The sequence below is a fragment of the Cygnus atratus genome, chromosome 1, assembly GCF_013377495.2.
Source record: "Cygnus atratus isolate AKBS03 ecotype Queensland, Australia chromosome 1, CAtr_DNAZoo_HiC_assembly, whole genome shotgun sequence".
Classification (NCBI taxonomy): domain Eukaryota; kingdom Metazoa; phylum Chordata; class Aves; order Anseriformes; family Anatidae; genus Cygnus; species Cygnus atratus.
This window is the reverse complement of record NC_066362.1, coordinates 126,633,531-126,649,981: the sequence shown is the minus strand read 5'-3', so window position 1 is coordinate 126,649,981 and position 16,451 is coordinate 126,633,531. Positions and strand designations below refer to the sequence as shown.

Sequence of the window (16,451 nt, the reverse complement as noted above, 5' to 3'; positions counted from 1 at the left end):
AAATAAAAAGCAGTAGCTACTTGGCTGTGTGCTCAGTTGTAACTATAGTTTTTCTCTTGCCTGGGCGCAGAAGCCCACTGGACTTGCTTCTAGATCTCTGCTGAAGCTGGCTGTAAATGCCTGGAGATTGCTCTTTCCAACATCATCGGCTGCCTAATACTAGCAGGGAGCCTACAGACAGCTGAACAGCCTCTGCAGCTGTACTAAAATGAGGGCCAGAGCAAGGGGCTGCCTACACAACCTATTCAGCCCCTCCACAGAGTACAGCACCAGCACATTTAGCAGTGCACTGGGGCGCACAAAAGGTTTGCGGGAGATAAAGAAACAACTTTACTGCCAGGCAGGCATCCACTGCTCCAGCCACATTTTTTAATTTATTTGAGGGTGCGAAGATGTTTCCTGCCTTTTCCTCCAAAGCAAGCAGGTCTTCAGGGAGGCACCAACTCCCTCGTCTCTCACCACCTTCGAATTACCAAACATTTCAGGGAGCGCCACATCCCCGACTTCATCTCTTCCCTCCCCAGCTTATCTTCTGGGCTGCCCCTAGCTGAGGAAAAGGCTTTTGTTTGTAAAAGCAAATGAGGTCTTCCCTGTTCCCCAAGGTCCCAAAGCAAAGTAACAATCTATGTATTTATTTTCTCCCCTATGCATGCCTATAGCTGCAGCTGTGTAAACCCACAAGGAAATAAATCTGAAAAAGGCTGATCTCTTCATCTGTAAACAGGACTCTTTTTTTCTGAGGGAGCAGACCATTACACAGGCTGGCCTGCTGAACACGCTGCTGCTTTGTAGTGCAAAACTAAAACATGAAGCCATCCTGTAAACATCAATCCATAACTGCTCGATATTTCAGCTTTTCTGATTAAAAGCTTTTGATAAATAAACCTTTGATTTCATCATTCTAGCTAGGACAGAAAGCAGTGCCAAGAACAAGAACAGCAGTTCCTCTGAAAAGGTAGCTGCAAAGCATGTAGTGTGGTATGGGTACTCTGGCAGTGCTTAAACAGAAAGTCTTCTGCCCAAGCAAATAGATGTACTTGCATGTATAGTCATCATCTACAGACATCTTCTAAAAAATTGGCCTACAAGAATTACCTTTTTAACTTAAGATTTATATGTTACTATGCTTAAAATATACACTTGGCAAGCTAAGATTACAAACTAAAAATTATGGGCTATTCAGAGTATTGAGTGAGAGGCAATACAACAGTGCAGGGTTTCAAAAAGCAAAATCCTCATGGTAGGATACCAGAGTTTCACAGAAATCTCACCAGAATACACAGTTCCTTGCATGAAAACAAGAAAAAAATCCCAGCAGTCGGCAATTGTTATTTGTCAAATGTCTGTTTTCCTTCTGCCCTTGTATAGTTGGTTCTCATCAAGAAGAATGTTGAGCTTATAAAATCCCATTATTCAGAAAGCCATGAATATCTCTTATGCTTGTACTGAGAGCTTTCATGTGTCAGCTCTGCTGTGCTGGCAGCCGCACATTACATTATTACCACCCTCATTGTAAGTGTCTTTTCAGCAGCATTTCACACAATTGATAGCCAACCTCGTAATTTAAAGGAAAAACAAAACACCTTTTAGTTTAAGGTGAACAAATGTGTCTATAGCACCTTTCAAGACACTCTGTATACTCATATATATATATATATATATATATATATATATATATATACAAAGATAATGTGCAAAGGCTTCTGAATTTGAGGATTAAAGGCCTCATAGCAAACCAAATCTAAGAGCCAAGCTGGCTGCCATTCCCTGCGCCCACGCAGAGCAGCAGTGGCACAGTGCTGCTGCCTGCCTCCGGGGACCAAAAGGTCCCAGCTCTCACAGGCACGGGAGAAGGCTACAGAAAGAGCTCTGTAATTTTGAAAGCTGGTGTCTGACATCACTGGGCAAAAACAGTTACGTGCAGGGAAATTTCTAGTTTTTATTTTTAACCCATTAATGAACAGCTGCCTAGATTTAAGTAGATGGAAAATTTTCATTGAAAACAAGTGTCAAAGATCAGCATTATTTTGGTAACTTTGAAATGAGCTAATCAAAAGCTGACCTCACATTGCATCAGATATTCATTAATGCAATTTTCATTAGGGGAAAACAATAAAATCATGTTGAAACTGAGTGAAAAAAGCAGTTTAGTAACATTTAGGAATGGTTCTTAAAAATTTCTTGCATTTTATTGTACAATTCTAATGCTGAAATGAAGGCATACCATTCTCAAAATCCACTTCTATTCTGAAAAGTCAGAAAAGAATTTTAGTCTTTATAAATTCTCATAAAACTTGGTAAAACACTTGTGAGTGAAGGAAAGCATCTCTCCTGAGTCTTACATTACACCCACCTTGTGCTGCTACCTAAGACTGTATGGGAATATGATCAAGCTTTGTTATTTACTAAACTCTGTTACCAGGAATAAGACCTTACAGTATCATGCAACAGTTTGTTAGATATTTTTGAACCTGGCTATGATTTAAAGCATCTGGTTAGTAACTAAGTACTCCTAAACAGAAATATTATTTTAAAATTTGGCAATATGGCAGAATGAATCGCTCAACATCTACCCAATCCAAGATCATTTACTTGAGAGAGACAGTCCAACAGACAATAAATTAATCTGCTGAGGCAGTCCTGGAGAGCACCCATTTCCCCCTCATATGCACTTTCTCCCAAATACTCATAGATTATGAAATACTGGGAGAAAAGGACGAGAAGAAATCTCCCAGTCTGACTCTGTTTGGCCCATAATCCAAAGCAATTTATTCTGCTCAGGTCCTCAGCCTGCGCCCCAGAAGATCCAAATCCTTCCCAGCTCCTGCCAGCTCTCCTGCCCAACCAGCAGGGAACTGTACATATGGTAAGGGCAGTTGCATCTTTTAAAGCTTCGAACAGGAGAATTTATTTGTATCCATAAGCTCTAAGGCTCTACTAAGAATTTAGCGTGTCAACATCGTACGGAAGGAAATGGAAGAGACTGTCAAAAATTAGACATTATTTCAGCAGTGGTTACACTGTCTTTCCAGACAGTGGTTTTTACTGGAAAGCCCAACAAGAAGATACCTCTCTAGGAGACATATTCTGTCCAAGAATTGGCCTGAGTTGTTGGACTCTGCAAAGGAGAAATTGGCTGAGAATAAAGAATGACCTGCAATATACAGGACCTCAGAGCAGAGCATCCAACAGACCAGATATATTTTGGCTGTTAAACCTATTTTAGGCTAGATCTAACCTTTCGACTTTAAACTCTGTGAGTAAATAGTTTAATCAGTAACAAAGCTGAATTGCTTTGATGAAATATTTGTGCAAACAGAAAAAATTACACCGCTCATTGAACAAAACAATATCTTCTGGGGATTCACTTCACTTGCAATGTTCAGTCAGCAGAATATCACGGAGAAATAAATATGAGCCAGGTCATAAAACTCTGGCCCTCCAATACTCAAAATAAAACTAAATTAGCTACCACAAACATGAAAGGTGGTGCTAGTAACAGACAAAATACATACCTCTGATACTCTGATAAGCCAAGATAAAATATTTATATAATTATATTTTTGCATTTAGAAAGATTAGAAAACCATTGAACAAATCATTTGAAGTATTAATTTAATGCCATTACTACTTACACCGAAGACATCTTAGATCCAGGGTCATAATTATCATCATTAATTACTTGGCACTGTATGTGCATATTTACTTTCCCTTTAAATAATTCTCCTTATTCTGACAAGGTTGGATTTGAGATAAAACCATCAAGCCAGTATGTGAACCCAACACACAGGATGAAAGAAAGGATGAATCTAAGCAGTGAGTTTAACGCCTGCATTGTGAGCAATAATCACAGTTTTCCAGACGCCTTGGTATGTCAGTGATATCTTTCATAAGCACAGGGCAGAAAAAATTTCTCTCCCTTTTAATCTTAAAATATGTCACCTTTTCAGATTAGCTTGGCTGTATTAAAAAATGCTAACAAATAAACCTCTTTTTAGATGATGCAAATCTCGAAGCATTACGTGGCATGGGGGATCCTGTCACTTCACCTACATAGCTTGGCATGAACTTCCATTTGTCAAAATTCAAATGTGGTACTTTTGAGGAACAATACAAGCCCTTCCTTTGAAAACACTGCTGTAGCACTGCAATCATTGATAACAAGAATAGGAAGAAAGAACGTCAGTGCATACTTATAGAAAAAAATATATATATATACTAACAAGAACATTTAAGTGCTGGTTGCTCCCCAGCAATAATCTCTAGCTTCGTAGTTGATTTACATGTTCAGCTCAAAAATTAGTGTTTCAGTAATATTTCTAAAGATACCAGTGAACTGTTATCTGCACCTGGTATCTTATTAAACATATTGTCAGCCCTTAAGTAAGGTCTCTACACTGACCTTACTTAATGCTCCATTTTTAAACACAGCATCGAAGAAAGGCTGCAAGATATGAATAAGTGTTAAGAATTTATTTTAAGCATTTAAAAATCTTGGTCAAGGACAAGGTTCAGGCAAGAAGAAAAATAAGAGAACAACTACTCACAGTCTGTTTTCCCTATAACTCACTGAGTATATCGAATCATTTTAGATAGTGAACTTATTTAGGCGACCATTAGCATCTCTACAAATTTTATATAACTCACATGAGGAAACGTTCACACTTCCACACAATGACCCCAAACACTTGCCACACATGTTAGCAGCATGTCAAAAGGGCCTCATTGTGCAGGACTTAGCCCAGCTACCATCCCACATGGCACCACGACCTGAAACCCAGCAAAAGTTCCCAACTGTCTTATTCGCATTAGATTCAAATCTTATGACCCATTCCAACTCATCTGTGCCTGCGTGTCCAGTGACCAAAGCAGCCAGATGCAAGGGCAAAGGGAAGAAGAAGACCCGTCCCTTTCAGCAGCAGCCTACCATTAATCATGTCAGATTGCACCCTCACCATGCACACTTCGCAAAATAATTTCCTGTAGGAAATCAGCAGCTTTGGTACAAGCAGATTCCTTAATCAGCTGAGGGGGAGGGATGTCTTGGGGGAGAAACTGGTGCTGAGCACAGTGTAAGGGGCAAGGAACAGAAAGCAGATGTGGTATGGCTGTTAGGTCTGACCGAAAATGTGTTGAATAATTCATGGTTGTCTCAGGAACAACAGGAAGGGCATGCATTGAGATCTCTTCAGGTGTTGTTCTCTCTGAGGCAAACACCTGTTTCTAAAGGTAAGGAGCAAGCACCTTTATTGCTTACATGCTAGTCTTTAAAGACACAAGATCATAAAAGCTTTCTTAAAGCTGGACGTTATTTGATGTTCATCCACCTTACTCCTTTCGGTTTCTGTATGCAGGATTGTTGCAAAAGTTACAAATCCTCAAAATATCTTGTACTAAAGCTCCAACTGAGGGCATCTGTGTGACCAAAATATTTAGTGACAACAAAAGTCCACTGTGCTGCTTTGACAGAAAGCCATTTTTATTACTTTTATTAAATCACACCATGCATTTTCCCCTGCGTAACCTGATTTATTTTATTTTTTATTTGTATTGCTATATTAGCAAACTCATTTCTAAAAATGAAATAGAAATTTTCATCTGTCAGTCAAGGAAAAAATAAAATTACCCAAGTGTCTACCCTGAAATAGGACTGCCTTCTTCTCCTCTTTTGAAAGACACAACCTGAAGCTACCACGTTTTCAGCTTTGAAAATTTCTGTCTTCTTAGACACGCAGCTTTATTTCTAATTACTTCAAATCTTATCACTTTTTTTTAACCCATCCAGTAGAAAATAATGAAAATTTCATCTTACTATGGAAAAATCAGTGTTGCTATCTACTTATTTACATATACAGAAAGAAAAACTAAAAACCCTCTCATTTGTACATATATTTCTATAACCAAGGGTTGTCAAATATGTGTGTGCTGTTTGCAATTAAAAGCAACGAGAAAAAAAATGATACACAAATGATACACAAACCCAGGGAACAGTCAGGTTTCCCCGTAGAGACACCATAATCTAGTAAAATGCTCAATTAAGTATCAGCTATCACCCTCCTCTAGCACACTGGCCGGTTCCTGCTCCTTCCCCTGCTCATGGCCTCAACGAACTGGCAAGACTCTCGTAAATAGCACTTACTAATTTCATCCCTTTAGGAGCCTCCTGCATCCGTCAGAGCAGCTGTTTTCCTTCACAGCCCTACCCAGTCAAGTTATCGTTGGCAATCTCTCAGCTAAAGAAAGTGCTCTGGACAATTACCTTCTGGACCAGGATGAGCATTTATTCATGTTGTAAGGGACAAAACCAGGAGAATTGTTTTGTCAAAAGGTCCCTGCTTGGGAAACTGACTATAAATAAAGTGGGGGTGAAATTAAATACCTGAAGACTACACGAAGAATTGGAAAACGCTAGGCTCTCTGCACAAGAATAGATTTCATGCTCTGACAGGAACAAACCCAGAGTAGCCACTGTAACAGTGAAAATAGGACATTATGAAAGAGGCTGGTAGGGCTGAATTACATTTCATTGTTTCCTTATACCCTTCTGCTTGCCTGTACTTGTTTAACTTAACACTTGATTTTACCTGACTCATTAAATGTACAGCATTTTGAACCACCAAACTTGCAAATCTCACATTAAGGCAAATGATCACCACCACATGCAAATACTATCTTTGCAAAAACTGATTTATGGCTCTTTTCTCCTGAACACAACATTAAGCACTACAAATTGGATTGCCAATAAATACCTAAAGCAGAAAAAGTTGCCGTGTAAGTCTCTCCCTAATGATGGGCATTACTCTATAGTGTCTTTCATGATACCAATACCCCAACGTTCCAAGTACTATCTGAAAAATGTTACGAAGATTTGGGGAGGCTGTAAGTCACTCTTGCTCTCTTTCACATCATCAATTCTTCAGACGGTTTTGATGATCCAGCTGATGTGTTGACACCTATCAGTGTCAACACCATAGCAACTCAGAATTAACTGAACTGCCACTGATATTGCCCTCCACTACTCCTACTCCGATGGGAAGAGTTCAGGTGAGGATACTCTTCTATTATTGTCAGCTTTCAACCTTGCGATGATTTTTGAAGTATTTTATTTTATTTATCCAGACTACTTTCATTCCCGGGAACAAAGCAGTCTTTACTGCCTAGAGCTCAGGTAGATTGATGCAGTGAAATGAAATCTTTCACAGTCTTGCAAGTAAAACTGCTTTCAAATGAGTGCAGAGCTGCCAGTGAGCTCTTGATGTATTTGCTCTGAAATTATTTAGCTATTGCTATCGATTTCTCACAAAGGTCATTTTCTATATGCCACTCAAATCTTGCACATTTTTTCAGAATTTATTAGAGCTGCTAAGAAATCTGTAGTGTTTACATTAGGAGTCTCTATTAAGACTGGAAAGTAGCCTACAGTAGTTGTGCCTAAAATTGCTGGAATGAAAAATCCCAAAAGACTTCCAAGATGACAGTTGAAAATGTCACGTGAATCTTCTGTTGTTTAAAAGCAACTCTATTTATTACAAATACAATCTCCTAAATCAATATTTGAGTATAATGAAACACCCGTTTGCCACTCTCTTTTGGTTGCACAGTGCAGTCACTACCTGTGTTCTCGTATTTATCCAAATGCTGTCAGGAACATTTTGAAGCTGCTAAAAAATTACCTAAAGAACACAAATATTTGATATTATAAAGAATACCCTACAGTAACTATCTCATGGCCTCTTGCCATTCACCTCTTTTCAGCTTATGAATGGAAATGTATCCACAATTATTTGTACAACAATCACCTTAACTGTAAAATTACTGTATTTTGTTTTTTTTTTCTCTTTCTTCAAAAAGTGCATTTTTCTTAGACCCCTTAGCTGTAAAGAAAAGCTCCCAAGTCTGCTGTTTTATTGCCTTCAGGATGAAGTTTTTACCTTCCTCTAGAATTCTGAACAATATTTTCTCATCTCTTATCTTTAAATATTGTGCATGAAGAAATTAAAGGACTATAATTTGCCCACCCGCACTACCAGTATGTAATAAATAAAACTTTTTCTATGCATGTACAAAGGCATTTACTTCACTGAGAAGGCAGAGAGAAAAACCTTTCCAGAATTTTTTAGAATACATTTATGCGAAGTCATTAATTTCTCCTTTTGTTCTTCTTAATTCCACGTAAATTTTCACCTATAAGGAAATAACTGTTACTACCATATGTTTGTATCTCATCGGGTATTTTTTTTGGTGATTTAGGCCTATTCAATTCATTGAAAAATGACTCAATATGTTGTTTAATTGGCAATTGTTTCTGGCTATTGGTCAGCCACAATGGTGTTCTTGTCCTTACATCTCCTACAATATGCAACCTGTTGCCAGGAAAATGATCAGCCTCTTCTGACTCCCGTAAGTTTTTTAATAAAACCAACCAGCACGCTCTTCAAGTGACTAGGGAAATCACTTGTGATTCAGCAAATCTGTTCAAAACATTCTTTGGCTACTTCACTAAATAATTCAGATTTTCAAATTCTCCTATCATAAAGGCCTGCATGGAAGACCTGATCTTCTTTTGATTCAATATCTAACTACGCATCAAAACAGAGGAAGAACTTGAAATAGATTCTGCAAAGGCCTGGACAAAAACAAGCAAGCAAGCAAACAAACAAACCAAAAACCTGTAACAGTTTCTTCTTTATTTTAAGTGGATACTTGGAGGTCTTGAAAAGGGACTTTTATAACTGATTTAGCTAAAAAAAAAGAGTGAAATCTGATGTAATTTCATCCCTTTCAACTGCAGAGGTACTCTTAAAATGGTTTTGAATTTTGCGTTTACTCATACCACTCCTCTATAATTCTTTCTACAATTTATTTATTTTTTTAAGATGAACACTAGAGTAACAGCTTCCTCAGACACACATTCTCACATGCTCATGAACACACACGCTCTCCTCATAGCTTACGATTTAGCTCAATTAACTCATCCACCTTCCTCTTCCTACATACTGCGTGCTATCTCATCTTTCTGCATTTAAGGTTCTTGCAATGCATTTTGTGTACTTCCCATAAGCTTTCTCTCCCATTCTGTTGTGACTCACTTCTTATTACTTCAGCCACTTCCACACGTTCTCACCAAATGTTTTCTTTTTTGAATAAATACAAATTCAGTACAATTTAAAATTGTGAGTCTTCAATATTCCTATCAATCTGTGTGAAAACAGACTAACCTCAGGAGGCACTTCTCATGCTGAGAAGTCTTACTACGTTCTGGTTTTAGTGAGCTCAAGAAAATGACAATGCATCTGGGGTTTTAGGAAGTGCTACCCCCATCTATTTCTTTAAAAGTAGCAATCTTCTCTCTTTGCATCTAGGTAATTCGGAAGAATAAATTTTGTCTAATGCTGTCTCGCATAGAAAACAACCCCTGCAAATCACTTTCTCGCAAATAGATTAAAAGAAACTGTCATCTGATGGCAATGCGAAACCATGGTAATAGTTTCTGAAGTGCTCAAGCTGAAGTGCAGAAGTACATTTCTATTTAATTCCCCTTAGTCAGTATGGATCACTAACTCTGGTTATGGAGAAGACGCTGTAAGCACAGGGATGGGAATTCTGGGTGAGAGGCAGCTCTCTGGCAGAGGCCATTACTGGGCAGAAGGGTGAGGCTGACTGTTGTTGCTTGCTAAAGCAACAACATTTTTGTTAAAACACCTGCTTGAGAAGACTTGCACTAAAATAAAATTGCTCTTTTCCATGGTAAGAGCATAGAGGAGACCCCATGGTTTTCAGAACTCTATGGGAAAGACCTTGACTCCAAATTCTGTATTTTAAACTATGTATTAAAAATAGATGAAAAATACCCACAAGCCTGTCTGCAATGAGTTCTGCAAACCACAAAAGGATCTGCAAAGCGAGTAGTTGTTAAACACTGCTTCCTCAGCACCTCAGATTAGTTCGGATGAAGCAAAAAAAGCATCCAAGGGAAACGCCAAGCCTTTTTGCACTGAGATGCACCTTGCTCTAGAGGAATGGTTTTATGTAATTGTTCATGGACATGTGATACACCACAGAAAATGGAGAAGAAGAAAAAAAAAGTCTGTGGTGGCTTGATACCATCAGAGTATAGAGCAGAAAGGCAATGGGACATACTAAAAAACATACCAACTTCTGACTGTGTATTTGGGAAAACTGATCAATTCAGTCAAATCACCAGCTCAGGTACTAGAAAAGAAAAAAAAAAAAAAAAAAAAACTCTTCTGTTGTTGGCACAGAAGCAGTAAGAAGAGAATGGAAAAAAAAGTAAGCAAATACTGTCTCACTTTGAAAACTCAGCAAAGTAGTTGTCTCTTTATCTCTATGCTATAGTGAAGAACACATCCCCACATGGAGACCAGCCATCTCAGGGAGTTAAATCCACATGGTCAATAAAGCATGAAGTGGACGGGAACAACTTTTTAAAAGCCATTTCCATGCTCAGGGACACTGTTAAATAATTACACGAGAACGTTTTAAATCAGGCAAAGCCAAACAACTTTCAAGACAGGCTAAACAAAAATTCACTGGGGGCAAGCGCTAGATTGACTGTAAAAGCCACAAAAAGTAAAATTAAAAGTATTTTACTAAACACCAGAAACAACAGCTTTATGACAGCATTAACTCATTTTAATTACCTTTAATTTACGTGAAACAAAAGTAGTGACATTTTCAATAACTAAAAATAGCAAATCAACGTGCACAAGGAATGAATCCTGGTATGCAAGATTCAGATCGAGCACAGCAAATCTAGTAGCTGCATCACTAAAGAAGACAATTTTTGTAGAGTAGTGGAATTTAAGAAGGACGGCTAGGCTGGACTCATTTGGCAACTGTGGTGTTGTGGTGTTTTGTTTTGATTTTGTAATTCTAATAAATACTGGAGGGGAAAAATGGAGACATGAGAAAAAAAACAGATGAGAAATACGTTCATATACACCCATGCTGTAGACATGTATGAGTTTTTCAGTTTGAAGGCCTATCCCTTCCATCCAAATTAAGATCACTGCAGTGAAGCTTGTAAGAAAGATGTTGATATTGTTAGGCTTCAGTACCCATTAAAGGATATTTAACACGACAAACTGTTTATTAAATTCACAATTTATTTTCCTACCAATGTCTGATTGTTTTTCCATGTATATTCTTCAGGACAAAGAAGATGTCCTCTGAATTTGTAAACAGCTTAAACCAGAATGAACACTGCCATAGATACATTTCCCTTCCCCCTCTTCCCCCCCCCCAGTTATTTTTAATTACTAAGTTAAGTAACAATTTCTTATGAAACTTGTCAGTTATAGAATTTGTGCTTTTGCTTTCATTAAAGCGCATGAAATCCACAGCCTCTTCCATTTTCTACCTTTTTCCCAAATACTTGTATGTCCAGAAGTCAAAAGCGTTTAAACAAACTGTGGTCTTTAAGCAAAAGCAGGAAATTAAGTTCTGCTAAACTATAATGTTGTACAAGTTTTCCACCAAAAAAAAAAAGTTTGGTCAACATCTTATTGCTGTAAGTTATTTATTTGACTAGACACCACACACAATTTTTAGAGGTTTAGTATACATCTTGACACCAGTCTTCCATTTCTAATCTTGAACAATTTCTAGTAATTTTTAAGAAAAGAACACTGGGGTCTTAAATGATTTAATTTCATTTCTGTATAAAATCTGTGCAGATTTTCTGCTTTATGGTAGCGTTAAGGACAGCAACATTTTAAATAGGAGTTCTTTCAACTAATTTACACACATCATCTCCATCAAACCAAAAGTTCTAATTCACAATCTCTACAATAAAGACAATTTGCACACCTAACAGAGATGTTCAAAGCTGCTACTTTCTTGAATCTTCCATTATGTTCTCTAGTATTTTATGTTTGTTACAGGAATCAATTTAGCTCTGTCAATCAATTTTTGCTGTGTCAATACATTCAAACTAAAATTAATTGTATAAATTCATAAACTCAAGAGTATGTCTACTGTTCTTCACACAATCTTATCGAGGTAAGGCTCTAAAGCACAAGAGGAAGAGAGATCTGTAGGACTTTATGAAATCCATTTAATGTTTCATTGCTAAAATAGCATTATTTTAAGAAGGATGCTGTTAAAGGCACACATAGGAATTTTATGGTAATTGAATTTTAAAAACTGCATCCCTGCTTATAGGAAAAAAAATATTCTTTTTACCTTACTGATAAGTGTGACGACGTCACCTTCTCGGATTGTGAGTTCATCATCATTCTGTGCTTCGTATGGAAATATCACTTTGCAATACTCCTTGGCTGAAAGGAAGAACATTTAATGTGATAAATTATCAATGTATAAAAACTGCTTATCCAAGGGTGAAAATCTTTGTAAAATGTTCCACAGCTGTCTCTGCATGCTCTCATATTTAAAGAACTCCACGCTGATGAGAATTCCCAAGGATGTCCCTCACGGAGTCAGTTCTGTAACCCCAGAAGCATTGTCTCCCAACGTCTCGCTCCCTGGAGATCTCCAAAAGCCGCCTGGGCCTGGGCCTGTGCAGCCTGCTCTGGGTGTCCCTGCTTGGGCAGGGCTTGGAGCAGGTGACCTCCAAAGGGCCCTGCCAGCCTCAGCCATGCTGTGAGTCTGTGATTATCTCAAACAGAATGGCTCCAGACCACAACCTGCCACAAACCATTTTCCTTAGAGTAAGCCTGTGTTTGACACTCGCTTCAATACTTCCACTGGTATAGCCTTCAAACAGATCACACAAATTGGAAGTATAAAGGAGCTAGTAGGTTGACAGAGCTTATCTATCCCCTGGTGTGCAAGAAAACAAGCATTTCTGAATCTACACAGATGACAAAATAATAAATAATACATTGATAACTGCAAAGGCACTCATAACTAAGCCTTCTGTGCACTCAGCATACAAGATTTTTGAATATTAGTCTAAAGTTTCCTCTTCCCTTTTCCATTTACTGTCTATAAATACGGGCATCATCTCAACTTTCATCTGGAAAACACAGCAGCCAGCACTCCTCAGAAATCTTAAAAAGCAGTTGTCATGAAAAGAAGTTACAACGTGTTGCTGTGCAACAGACAAGTATGTCAATGTGTCTTACAGATAAAAGGGAATGTGCATTCCAGCTGTTAAATAATGTATAAAGGTATGTGATATTCTAAGACAGCAGGTTAAAAAAGATCAAAGAAATGCTCACAGAAATTACCGGACCCTTTGTAGAAGCACATGTGACTTTGTAGAAGTCTTCACCTCACTTAAATGTCTCGGTTTTGATGACCTCTGACCACCACATCACAACTCATTTCAGAAAGTAAAAGGGATGTCTAATTGCTAGTTTGCTGCAGTCTGGAAGGAAGGGTTTGGATCACTCTTCACGGACCCAGTTGGTATGTTTCCCCTGCTCACTATCCTGCCTTCAGGCCAGCATAATAACATTTTATGTGCAAGCTGCAGGGAGGTTGACACACACCAACTTAGGTCAGGTAGATGTAGAGCAGCATGTAAGAGAAACCAATGAGATTCAGAACATTTTTACACTTCACAGAGTATGCTACCTTAAATAATCATGGCTTTGTGTTTTGTTTTGCCCTTTTTTGCTTCCCTGTTTGAAGAGTATTCCCATCCTAAAAAACAGCTTTGCTAAATAATGGATTCAGTGAATTAGTGCAAAGATGATGTAGACATAATAGTGTACTACAGAAGCTGAGTGCTGCACACTTTGTGAAGCCTCTGGTTACTGGGTACAGGCTTAGCATCTCTTTTTTGTGATACAGACCAGAACAGAAACCAGGCTGGGTTCTTGGAGGCAACCACCACCTGGCCCCAAGGAGTATCCCTCCTGAACGTCCATTCTCAACTACGCAAATCGTTCCTCTCTTGACTAAGCGCACCATCACATAACCGTACCATCTCCACATTCAGTGGGGAGCCGAGCACCATGCACAGCTCATCACCAGAGAGCAGCGGCCGTGACCCCACAGGAACTGTACTGTTCTGAAAGGACGTCTGTGGTGCAGCTCTCGCCCGAGGTGTGCATGAATCCCACGCATGTGAAGTTAAAGAATGCTTTCAACAGCAGGTGGCCAGTGTGCCCGTGTCTCCTGAATCCTACAATAGGCAAAACTCCCTCGGCTCCTCTTTGCTATTTGAAGACTGCAAATTTGGACTAGGATGAAGACATCCACAGACAGAGTGAACAGAAGACTGTGGTTTCAGCATCTGAAAAAGTCAGTCAATAATCAGATAAGTAGTTGCTCCCTTTCTTCTTTTTCTTTTTTTAAACTTTTCCTTTAAAAGTAGATACACGAGTGAATCCCATAGTAAGTGGCTGTCAAAAGCAGCAAGACTGACTGAAGAACTCATGGTCGATGGCAGGGGCATGGTTGGACTTGATGATCTTGGAGGCCTTTTCCAACCTTAATGATTCTACGATTCTATATAGGAAATGGCTATGAATCTTTATCTTGTAGTTTTGGTACTGAGAAATGGTACCATGACCATTTCTCCCATGACCTTTCTGTTCTCCACACCAAGCTCTTGCGTTTTTTCTTCCTTTTCCTTGCCTTTTTATTTTATTTCACTTTTTTTTTCTTTTTTTTTTAATATCCAGATAGCAAAGAAACAAGGAATTAAACTAGAGAAAAATGACTCATGAAAAAACAGGTCTTAGGCTCAGGCGAATGCTGATGCAGTCCATACAAAGCCAGGAGACAACTGTTGTGACAGGGAGCTGGAGGATGCTCACAGCTGCCCTGTGCTCTGAAGGCTGGCACAAGAACGCAGGGCTAAAGGCACAGCCATGGAAAAAAAAAAAAACAGTTTATGTGCAGTAGGAGGCTGGATTCCTGCAGTGTGCTTCACATTGACATATACTAAATCAATATGTTCCCCTGCCTGGTGAGGACCGTCTGGATCACACTGCGACAGAGCTAGGTCTCAAGAGCACTGACGGATTTGAAACAGTGTAAGTGACTGGACAAAGTCAGCTTTCGGACTTCTCTTATGGGAATGGTAGGCCAACACGATTTAAGTAAGTAAAACCAAAACCAAACAGGACTCAAAATAATATGAACGTTTCAAATCAGATTAATAAAAGAAGAGAAAAATCTAATAGGCTATGTCAATAATGTACTAAAATTGTCCTTACTCAGCAGAGCTCAATATAGCAAGAGGATATAAAGGTACATAATTTCAGCAGTTATGTTTAGATAGGAAGGAAAAAAAAGATAAAAGGCAATACTAAGTTCAAACACAGCAGAGACCAAGCTGGAACTTTCTGAATTTAGGGGGCTTTCCTAGTGAAAAACAAAACAAAACCCTAAAGGTCAAAATAATATATCCTCTTACAAGCCTGGTAAATAGGCTTAAGACAAATTAAAGCTTTAGACTAAAATGCCAATATTATGCATCCCTTAACTGTGGATGATAAATCCCAGTTTTACATTTGACATTCAAGGCTGGGTTTATAAATCGCAGATGGTTCTTCCAGAAGCCTCTCTTTCCTTCCCTTGACCTGAAAACATGTTTTTAAAATATACCTCCCCATAAGCCCCCAGCAGCAGACATCTTGGAAACACTAAGGGAGGAGAAAAGATGATATTCATGAGCTTTCCAGTCCTAGTTATTAATCCAACTACAATTTACTCTTTCAGCCCACAGAGTCTCTCCCTGCATACTTGCAGCTCCTCCCAGGCAACAGAAAGCAACCTGCCTTATACGATGGACATTTCCCAAGGAACTGAGTGAGCAGATGAACCTTGCCATATGTCTTAAATATCAAGCAAGTTGGATCTAATGCAAGATGTTTCACTTCTGGCCTGACACATTCTAAACTGAGAGGGCTTGGGCTGGGTACAATCCCATTTGAAGATACGCATCCATGAGTGCCTCCTGGGATTTTTGATCGAGGCTAGGTACAATGATGACACATCAGCAAGCACTTTCTCTGCCTACATCCCTTGTAATCCTGTTCTTTGGAAGGAAAAGCAAAGCCATTGCTAGCTTCTCTGACAGTCCCCTAAGGGCCCATGGTGAAACACAACTACCCTTCCAAGCATCATCGTCATAGCTCAGAAGCTGCAAGAGACAACAGCAACAAGGAACTAGATACTTACTATGAGTTGCCTGTCACTGCCCATGCTTCATTGAGGGAAAAGGCTTAGGACCCCTCCAAACATTAAACAAGCTATCACAAACTATCTTCTAAAAAGAAATGGATGATTTAGGGGGATGGTTAACATGCAACACCTTATGTCTCACAGTCAGTCCTGTGTTTAAAATGTGGCCTATTTGATATAGCCTCAAGCCCCCAGAAAACAAAACAAAACTAAACTAAACAAAAAACAAAAAACACCATTGCCTCAAAGAGGGAAAAAGGCAGCAAGAGAGAGCCTTCCTACAGAATACAGCTGCTTCATTACCTAGGCTGTTGCAAGCACTGTATTTC

General features: G+C 38.8%; 1 protein-coding gene across 5 annotated transcripts in view; it reads right to left on the bottom strand.

Annotated features, from left to right (window-relative positions):
* SH3KBP1 (SH3 domain containing kinase binding protein 1) overlaps nt 1-16,451 on the bottom strand; it is a 224,141-nt gene that overhangs the window by 40,643 nt on the left and 167,047 nt on the right. For all 5 annotated transcript variants that reach the window (XM_035542036.2, XM_035542038.2, XM_035542037.2 and 2 more), the window contains one exon: nt 12,205-12,299. In XM_035542036.2, the coding sequence (XP_035397929.1) occupies nt 12,205-12,299 (95 nt within the window). The remainder of the gene's footprint in view (nt 1-12,204; nt 12,300-16,451) is intronic.